The sequence below is a fragment of the Vanacampus margaritifer genome, chromosome 4 (assembly GCF_051991255.1).
Source record: "Vanacampus margaritifer isolate UIUO_Vmar chromosome 4, RoL_Vmar_1.0, whole genome shotgun sequence".
NCBI classification, from domain to species: domain Eukaryota; kingdom Metazoa; phylum Chordata; class Actinopteri; order Syngnathiformes; family Syngnathidae; genus Vanacampus; species Vanacampus margaritifer.
Genome location: NC_135435.1, coordinates 12,606,725 through 12,616,566, shown reverse-complemented (window position 1 = coordinate 12,616,566; position 9,842 = coordinate 12,606,725). Strand labels below are relative to the sequence as shown.

Sequence of the window (9,842 nt, the reverse complement as noted above, 5' to 3'; positions counted from 1 at the left end):
AGCGAGGCAGGCTCCTCAATATGTTTGGAAGATGTACGATATATATAACACCTTTTTTTTGTTAAGAAAATAATCGTCAATATAAATATCAGTGTTCCATCTTGTGTTATGCCATCTGAGTTTGAGTTTGGATTTTAAATGTTTACACAGAATATATATTTTTACACATTTTGTTTTACCATCCCGTTGCATTCAACATATTCAATTCAAACTCAACTATTTACCATAAAAACATCGTTAAAAAATAAATAAAAATCAGACTTGATGGTATGAGAGTGCGGGAATTAGAAATTCAAAATCGAACTTAGATGACACATATACATGAAAATATATTTCTAAAAAAGTCAGAAGGCAAGAAAACACAAGAAAACTCAGTGCTGAGGTTAAATTTATTTAATTAAATTTTTAAGGCAGATTTTTTTTATTTTATTAAATTGTAAAAAAAAAAAAAAAAAAAAAAAACTCTCATCCAGGTTAACCACTTAAATGCTTAATACATATGAACTAATAATACCCAAATGGTTGACTTTGACCTGAAAACATGAATAAATAAATAAACTAATTTGACTCCAAACATATGGGGGAGAGTACCGATACCAGGTATTGGTATCAGGCCGATACCAGACATATTTGGCGTGGCAGTCGCCAATTCCAGCCACTTATATTTAAGGCAAAAACTGAAATTTGACATCAAGTCCTTCTCAGCAGACGTCACATTGGCGAATCATCATCTGCTTCAGAAAGGAAGGTCTTTGTTCCCTTTTGTCATTGTATTAAAATAAATTCTGTGAATACTCATACCATGAAAAAAGTGGTATCAAACATCCCTTGTTAAAATGGATGTATATAAGATAGTATAGTAGCATATCGTACCGCACATCTTTTTAGAATGAGGGGTTTGAGTTTATTTGACGAGATTACTGGCCATCAGCAAATTTGGCTTACTCCCATCATGATAGTAAACATGCCATTGGCGTGGTCTCCCACTGCACACGCCGGCTGTAGGACAGTAGGAGGGGCTTTGTCAGATAAAGATGGCATTAGGTTGGGTCGTCCGTCTCCCGTGGATTATTGTAATCCCGATTTGGTACGAGTGCCGGCTCACTTGCTCCTTCCATGCTCAGTCGTGTCCCGCGCGGAGGCTGCAAGATGGCTCCCAACGTGCGTCCTTTCCTGCCCGCTCTGCTTTTGATGGCAGCTCACGGTAGGATTTGAGTTATTTCACCGACTTGTGATGCCAGATCTGATTGCGTACTGTGGAATCATATTTGTGCCATCTGAGTTTAACAATATTTATAAATATTTTTCAAATTCAAACGTCACATGTACTTCTATATCTTAATGTTAAGTTTCAAAACGGAAATACTTCCACTTAATCCTTATCCTGTGTCTGTGTGAGTGATTTCAGTGATGCTGTACATCTTCTGTTTGTTTGAAATCAATGTGTCCTAACAGTCTTTGATTGTCATCTGTGGCTGCCTGGATCTTTGCTTTTTGTCTCTGTCCATCTGCTTCAACAGTCATCCTCAGCAGCCATGCTCAAGAGGTACGAGGAAACTCGCACCAGCATTACAGCACTGCACAGGAGAATGTTGAATACGTAAAAGTTGGCGGCAGAAATGACAAGTCAATAGAACTGTCTACACAGACTCATACATTTATTTCCGTTGCATCTTCTGCCTCATAGTGCTCGTTCTAATATTTTCATAGCCTATAAAACGTCCTTTCAGCATGGGTTCAAACGCAGAAGTTCTTCCTTTCAGTATGATGCAGTATGTTATGGAAAGCCATTTGAGCATTTATTCAATAGCCTTGATATGCTTAGATATGATTATGATCTGTTTGGATAAATGCTCCATTAATCTATGAAGTGACATTGTGTACCCCAGGGTTCTATTTTAGGTCCATTATAGTTCCATTTATTTTTGCTCCCTGTTGGCAGTGTCATCTGGAGGAGACACAGTTAACCTGAAGATACACAGCTGTAGATATGTACGGAGGACCAAAACTGCCAAAATAAAAAAATAAATGACTAAATAAATAAACAAATGACTACAAGTGAGAATAAAAACGGATATAAAAAATATAATTAAAAAATTTAATCCAAAAAATAAATATACATGCAAATAAAAACAACAAAATATAGATATATCACTAAATAAAAGTAACATTTATTTCTTTTCTCACAGTTTTGTTGTTACTTTTAACCATGAAGTGTTATATTCATTCCTTTAATTTATCACACTTTTTTGGTGTTACTTCTTCACAAGTTTTTATTTTCCATCCCAAATGGAGAAAGTGGGACTTGAACCTAGTACCTAGCGCTTGGGGTGCAACAACACAACAAGTACGCCACGAGATAGTACATGTTCGTTGCCGCAAAATTCTTTCTTGTAGGCCTAGTTCCCGCACGACTCATGGTAAATATGAATTGTCGGTACGGCAAAATATACACTTGTTTTTTAATTTTACAGAAAAATAATGAACTACTCGTGAAAATCCGTAATTATATCGTTAAATGTTTGTCTCACATGCTTTTTTTCGACGTTAACTCATGAACAAAATAATTCAAGAACTGTATCATTTCATCCTTAAACTGCCATTGACGGCTATAGACATTTTTTCCCCACTTTTGTTAAGAAGAGTATGAAAACCTAGGAAAAAAATGTATTGTACATTTATAACAGATATAAAATTTGTGATTAATCGTTATAAATGTTTTAATAATATATTTTTTTTTAATTAAGAGCATTAGGCGAATCACATGACTTCACTAGTTAACTCAAGATTATTATTATTTTTTTTAATTATATCTGTTATAAATGTACAATGCATTTTCTTCTAGGTTTTCATACTCTTGTTAACAAAAGTGAAAAATATAGTGAAACTAATAGAAATACTTTAAATGAATTTTTGACGTCTATAGCCGTCAATGGCAGTGAATGAGTTAATTTATAAAAACGAATAATCCATACCTAGAGTTGTCCTTAAAATCCAGGGGGGGAAATGTAGCTGCCTTGCCGGAGAAAAGAGCCCGGCTGCATAAGTGCATGGAGTCAATTAGTTTGACTCGCTGAAATAACACCACCCGTAGAGCTTTTTCTTCACTGTGAGTGTTCAAATAACACCCAAATCAACACCGAGTAACTCAAAAATAATTAACACTAGATTTTTAACTCAATCTAACGCTACAGAATTTGCTGTGTAGCTGCCCTATGTCCAACTAGTGATCAAAAGTGGCATACATAAAAGGAAAACAAGCATAATAAAGTCAGTCTAAAATGAGCACTATTAAATTGTTGCCGATTTTGGCTGATAATATGCAATATTAATGGTGTGCTTTGGTATATGTTTATTTATAAGGCGGATGTGTCTGAAGCATGGACCAGCAAGTCGTGTAAATGCGACTGTGAAGAAGGCGTGTCACCAACTGAGTTCTCCTCCATTGGCTCGTCCTCAGTGAGGGGAGTGGACTGCATGCCAGGTAAGAGACAATTTCATCATAAACAAAAAAGAAAAAATGCCTTAAAAAAAGGATTGCCAACCATTTTAAAATTGAAAAATGCTCTTTTGGTTTGGTATCATGCAATCTACTGTGTGAATGGGTGAGAAACCTATTAACTCATTCACTGCCATTGACGGCTATAGACGTCAAAAATTCATTCAAAGTATTTCTATTTGTTTCACATTTTGTATGAAAACCTAGAAGAAAATGTATTGGACATTTATAACAGATATAAAATTTGTGATTAATCTTGAGTTAACAAGTGAAGTCATGTGATTAATTACAATTTAAAAAAAATTATCGCCTGATGCCCCTAATTAAAAAGAAAAGAACATATTATTTAAAAAATTTGGGGCGTCAGACGATGACATTTTTTAATTGCAATTAATGTCATGACTTCAATAGTTAACTCACGATTAATCACAAATTTTACATCTGTTATAAATGTACAATACATTTTTGGGGGGTTTTCATACTCTTAACAAAAGTGGGAAAAAAATGTCTATAGCCGTCAATGGCAGTGAATGAGTTAAAGATGATTTCTATTTATACATGCATGCACACATGCATGAATGCATCACACGGCGGGTGAACATGCTCCTATGGAGAGAAAAAGTGGAACCATCAGCAAAGGGAATCTCAACACTGGGGCAGTACAAGATTTTTCACATGCATCAATACATAAAATGGGGACATTTTCACGTAGAGGTATTCTCACTTTTGTTGCTGATGATTGACACCGTGCCAAGCTTTAATGTTATGTAAGGCCTTACTTCCAGCAAATTCCCATGCACAGAGCCGTTGTAATACTGGGATTAGACTGGATGGGTCCCAGCGCTTGATTACAAAATGCAGCATGTTGCTCTCACTATACTACACATAAAGTCTTGGTAGAAAATCTTTTGACATCAAATGAGCATTCACATCAGGACTTATTTTTTTTGTCACGGACGTGAGGGCGCAGCCGCCGACCGACCGGAGTAAAGCTTCACAGGGTTCAACATGGCCATCTGTCCGCCCACTCCACTAATGGCTATGACTGATCTCTCACGGTGGAGAATTAAAAATGAATGCTTTTAGGATGTGATGTGGGTCACTGTGGTGCTGCTTAACCCTCAGGCACGTTATAGGCCATTTGTGTCCAGCAGTATCCTTATATGAACCCTTTTGCAAGACGTTATGAAATTTCATAAAGGGGTGAGGATTTTTGCTTGATTTTGACTATTGACTATTGAAGTCATGCGATTAATTACAATAAAAAAATTTAATCGCCCCTAATTTTTTAATAATACTTTTTTTTTTAAATTAGGGGCATCAGGCAATTACTTTTTTTAAATTGTAATTAATCACATGAATTTTCTAGTTAACTCAAGATTAATCACACATTTTATATCTGTTATAAATGTACAATACATTTCCTTCTAGGTTTTCATACTCTTGTTAACTAAAAGTGGAAAAAAATGTGTAACTAATAGAAATAGTTTGAATGAAATTTTGACGTCTATAGCCGTCAATGGCAGTGAATGAGTTAATGTATTGTACATTTAGAACAGATATAAAATGTGTGATTAATCATGAGTTAACTATTGAAGTCATGCGATTAATTACAATTATAAATTTCAATCGCCTGACGCGACTTAAAAATAATAAAAAATTCGGGGCGTCAGGCGATTAAAATTTCTCATCATAATTAATCGCACGAGTTAACTCACAATTAATCACAAATTTTATATCTGTTCTATATGTACAATACAAAATTACTCTTGTTAACAAAAGTAGAAAAAATGTGAAACTAATAAAAATAGTTCAAATGAATTTTTGACGTCTATAGCCGTAATAATATAATAATAATAATATACAGTTTGCATCAAATTGGACCTTTCGAGTTGGAAAACTGGCAAAGTGATGGTACTAGAAGCGTACGAGGCAAAGAAATATTTCGGTCAATATTTTTCAGATCTTGTTATATGTTGTGCCGGCAATTCCCGAGTGTGTCCTTTTTCTTACAGAGTGTCCGTACCATAAGCCTTTTGGCTTCGAAGCCGGATCAGTGAGTCCAGACCAGATCACCTGCTCCAACGAAGACCAGTATAGCGGCTGGTTCTCCTCTTGGCTCCCAAACAAGGCTCGCCTCAACAGTCAAGGATTTGGGTAGGCAAAGTGCAAACGTCGTCAGAATAAAGGAGGAAAAGGTCAAAGGCTCCCGGTATGCTGTCATGACATCGTCTTTGTGCTCCAGCTGTGCGTGGCTCTCCAAGTTTCAAGACAGCAGCCAGTGGCTGCAGGTCGACCTGCGGGAGGTCATGGTTGTGTCTGGGATCCTCACTCAAGGCCGATGCGACGCAGACGAGTGGGTGACCAAGTACAGTGTGCAGTACCGCACGGACGAAAAACTCAACTGGATCTTTTATAAGGACCAGACTGGGAATAACAGGGTCAGTTGGAGAACACAATCATCAGCCACTTTGTTGACTTCTTATCTTTGTTGCACACAATATATATAATAATAATAATAATATATAATCCTCATGCTTTCTTTGTGCTCTCTTCAGGTGTTTTACGGGAACTCCGACCGCTCCTCGTCAGTGCAGAATCTCCTGCGGCCGCCCATCGTGGCGCGCTACATCCGCATCCTCCCGCTGGGATGGCACACACGCATCGCTCTGCGTCTGGAGCTGCTGCTCTGTATGAACAAATGTGCCTGAACCTCTACTCCTGCTTTCCTGGAGGCCCGAACCTCTAACTCCCTCCGTCCAAACACTGTCGTCGTGTGTGAGAGCCATGCTCATTTTCAACTTTTCCTTTGTAGTTGTATGAGAGTCATTCCATGTTTGGAAAAGCAATACTATTTTGGAACAACAGACACTTAAAGAATTGATTAAAAAAAAATATATATATATTTAAAAAAAAAAAAAGGTAGTAAACCACCATTTAGAGCAGAGGTGGGCAATCGCGGTCCTCGAGGGCCGGAGTCCTGCAGGTTTTGGAGGTTTCTCACTTCCAACACAAGCTGATTCCAATCAACAGGATCGTTATCAGGCTTATGAAGAGCTGGCTGATGATCTGATCATATATCAGCTGTGTTGGAGAAGGGCAACATGCAAAACCTGCAGGACTGCGGTCCTCGATGCCCACCTCTGATTTAGAGTAATACGATTCATTTTTAATTTAAATTTTTAATTTTAATAGAGCTGGATTCTCAAAAGTAAATTATTTGATATATATATATATATATATATATATATATAATTTATCCCCCCGCCCCCTCTGTTTTGTTGTTTTTGGCGCAACCATTTCAAAGTTACTATCTTGAATAGAAAAATTGAGAATCATATTTGAAGTTTTTCCATAATTAAAAACTGTCTAAAAAAATACTATTATTATTATTATTATTAGCATTATTACAGTAACAGGGTTGCAAATCAATGCTAATATTCAAGAGTAGAACATACTAGCTGTGTTAGCTGCTATGCTAACTGGTGAAAACTGTCTATTATAATAATAATAATTATTATTATTATTATTATAGTAACAGGGCTGCAAATCAATAATAATATTCAAGAGTAGCACATACTAGCTGTGTTAGCTTCTTTGCTAACTGGTGAAAACTGTCTATAATAATAATAATAATTATTATTATTATTACAGCAACAGGGTTGCAAATTAATGTTAATATTCAAGAGTAGCACATACTAGCTGTGTTAGCTGCTATGCTAACTGGTGAAACTGTCTATAATAATAATAATAATAATTATTATTATTATTATTACAGTAACAGGGTTGCAAATCAATGCTAATATTCAAGAGTAGAACATACTAGCTGTGTTAGCTGCTATGCTAACTGGTGAAAACTGTCTATTATAATAATAATAATAATTATTATTATTATTACAGTAACAGGGTTGCAAATCAATAATAATATTCAAGAGTAGCACATACTAGCTGTGTTAGCTGCTATGCTAACTGGTGAAAACTGTCTATTATAATAATAATAATAATTATTATTATTATTACAGTAACAGGGTTGCAAATCAATGCTAATATTCAAGAGTAGCACATACTAGCTGTGTTAGCTGCCATGCTAACTGGTGAAGAACAAATTATGATGTAATTTTTTTTCTAAAAAGAATGGAAAATATAGATATTGTGATTGTGATTTTCTGATAATATGAGTAACAGGGTTGCAATGCTTTAGGTGGCACTTCATAAAAAACACTGAAACTGAAAACTGACAAAATGTACTTCGGCTTGATGTCATTTTTGCTGAGTCATGTTGAATTCATTTTTCTCTCTCTTCGTCTTGTTGGCTAAAAATGTTTTAGCAAAAGGTATCAATATAATTATGACGATTTAAAACGTGTTTTTGATCAAATAAAATGTTTTAACATAAAGATGACAAAATCACAGCAAAAAGCTGATTTAAAACTCATTTTGTGTCTTAATTTGATACATAAGTTAGTCATCAAAAGGAAGGAACATGAGAAAAAGACATTTTAAGGGGTGTTCATGTACTATTTGTTGTTCTTTTTAATTCTATAAAAAGTCCTCCAATTCTGGAATGTCTGATGAGCAGATTATAGTATTTCAGTATTTCAAAAGGTTTTATTTAGGCTCTGTTGAAGATAATATGTTTGATATGCAAATGGGCTCTATATTCTATTTGTTTAAACCAGTCTCACACTGGCTGTATTAATTGTCTTTAATAATGAGTTTGTTATATTTGCACTGAAATGGCATAGATTCAAAGCAGTAATTAATGGCGGCGCAGGAGGCGTTGCCATGGAGGAATTATGCACAGGTGTGCAAACAATCCAATCCAGAACACGCCTTTCATGTGTGACGACTCGATGAAACGCTCGCTGCCTCTTTTGACACGAGGCGTCAGCAGGGAATTTGACAGCCCTCAGCAAGCCTTTCCTTACTGCCCTCTAAGGAAAAGGCAGGTGAATAGAATCGTCTGTTTGTAATGGAAAAGCACACACACCCTTTGATTATGTTCCTATAGTCTTTCGATCCTATAGTTTTGTTCTAGGATCACAATTCCATTGTTTTTGTTTTTTAATTACATCACATTTCGAAGACTGTTTTTCAAAACATCAAATAATTCAGTGTAAAAAAAAAAAATCAACATCTGTTAAAAAAAAAAAAAAAGGAAAGAAGAAAAGGCAAAAAATAAATCAATAAATCTAATTCAAGTTCAGGTTTTGATGCCATCAAATTTTGAATTGGATTTCTGATGTTTTATGTATTTTGATAGTAAAAAAATAATAATGTTGAAATAATTGTTCGAAATGTGATGGTTGGAAAAAAAAATTCAACATGATCTGTTTCTTCCTATTCGTTGAATTGAATGCAAAAATTGACACAACTGTACGTATTTGTTAAACGTTCTGTTCAAAATGCATGTCTCGCACCATTGTCCCACAATGGATTTTGTTATTGAAATTAAACATATCCTCAAATAAACTGCCATTATGTCACTTTTGTTGTTGTGGATTGGGGACAAGTCTTGCTCATGAAAAATACTGCAAAATTGTAAAAAAAATTTTTTTTTTAAAAAGCTACTGCCAACTGTGGCTATTAAAAATAAATAAATAAATAAAGTCCCACAGATAGGGGTATCCAGGAGTCGTATCTTCTGGTTTCTTCAGAAGGAAAAAAAGCTTATCAGCAGAAAAACATAAACAAAGAGAGCAAAGCAGCAAATGTTTACAATGCACGAGAAGCAGGAAGCGACTATTAAGAAAAAATAGACCTCTATATTATTGTACTGCATCAAAAGAGAGTAACAATTACATAGAATAGCGAGAATGAAATAGCTTGTGCATCATGATTTAATGGATTGGCTGGCGATCAGTTCAGGGTGTACCCTGCCTATTTCCCCAAGCCAACTGGGCTTCACTGCTGTTCCTTCTGATGTTCCCGATTTGCCCACCGGGAGGCAGTAAACTACCGGTACAGTCACACAGACACACTAAGAAAAATGGTCTTCTTCTATTGTAAGTAGCTCAGTCAGGTGCTGTAATGTTAGTCATTTTTCATAGAGGTTGAAGAATATACAGTATGTCTATGAGAGTGTGGATTCGGCCTATCTATATGTTATCTGTCTATATAAGTTTGAATTTGAAAAATCGTTGCGAATCACTAGGCATGCCAGTGCTGTTGACTATTTTCCAATATGTTAGCATTAAGCTAGTGGGCCATTCTTAAAGCAACGGTGTTTGGTTGTTTTACATCCACTGTATACGAACACCAGATGGCTCAAGGCAGCGTTGGCAGCGTTGTCACTGGTCGGCCATCTTAGGATAGGGGACTGCTCTGGTGCGTTTTGCTATGG

General features: G+C 35.7%; 1 protein-coding gene across 1 annotated transcript; it reads left to right on the top strand.

Annotated features, from left to right (window-relative positions):
• The first annotated feature begins 1,050 nt into the window (after positions 1-1,050).
• On the top strand, positions 1,051-8,985 carry rs1a (retinoschisin 1a). The gene is made up of 6 exons (XM_077564641.1): positions 1,051-1,204; positions 1,521-1,546; positions 3,364-3,484; positions 5,515-5,656; positions 5,745-5,940; positions 6,058-8,985. The coding sequence occupies exons 1-6, from the start codon at positions 1,117-1,119 to the stop codon at positions 6,208-6,210; spliced, it is 726 nt and encodes a 241-aa protein (XP_077420767.1). The 5' UTR covers positions 1,051-1,116; the 3' UTR covers positions 6,211-8,985.
• Positions 8,986-9,842: the final 857 nt, after the last annotated feature.

Bases quoted from the DNA above. Each gene is read 5' to 3' on its own strand.
- rs1a (XM_077564641.1), top strand. From the start codon at position 1,117: ATGCTCAGTCGTGTCCCGCGCGGAGGCTGCAAGATGGCTCCCAACGTG. The intron at 5,657-5,744 runs GTAGGCAAAGTG...TTTGTGCTCCAG, and splicing joins CTCAACAGTCAAGGATTTGG to CTGTGCGTGGCTCTCCAAGT. The intron at 5,941-6,057 runs GTCAGTTGGAGA...TGCTCTCTTCAG, and splicing joins ACCAGACTGGGAATAACAGG to GTGTTTTACGGGAACTCCGA.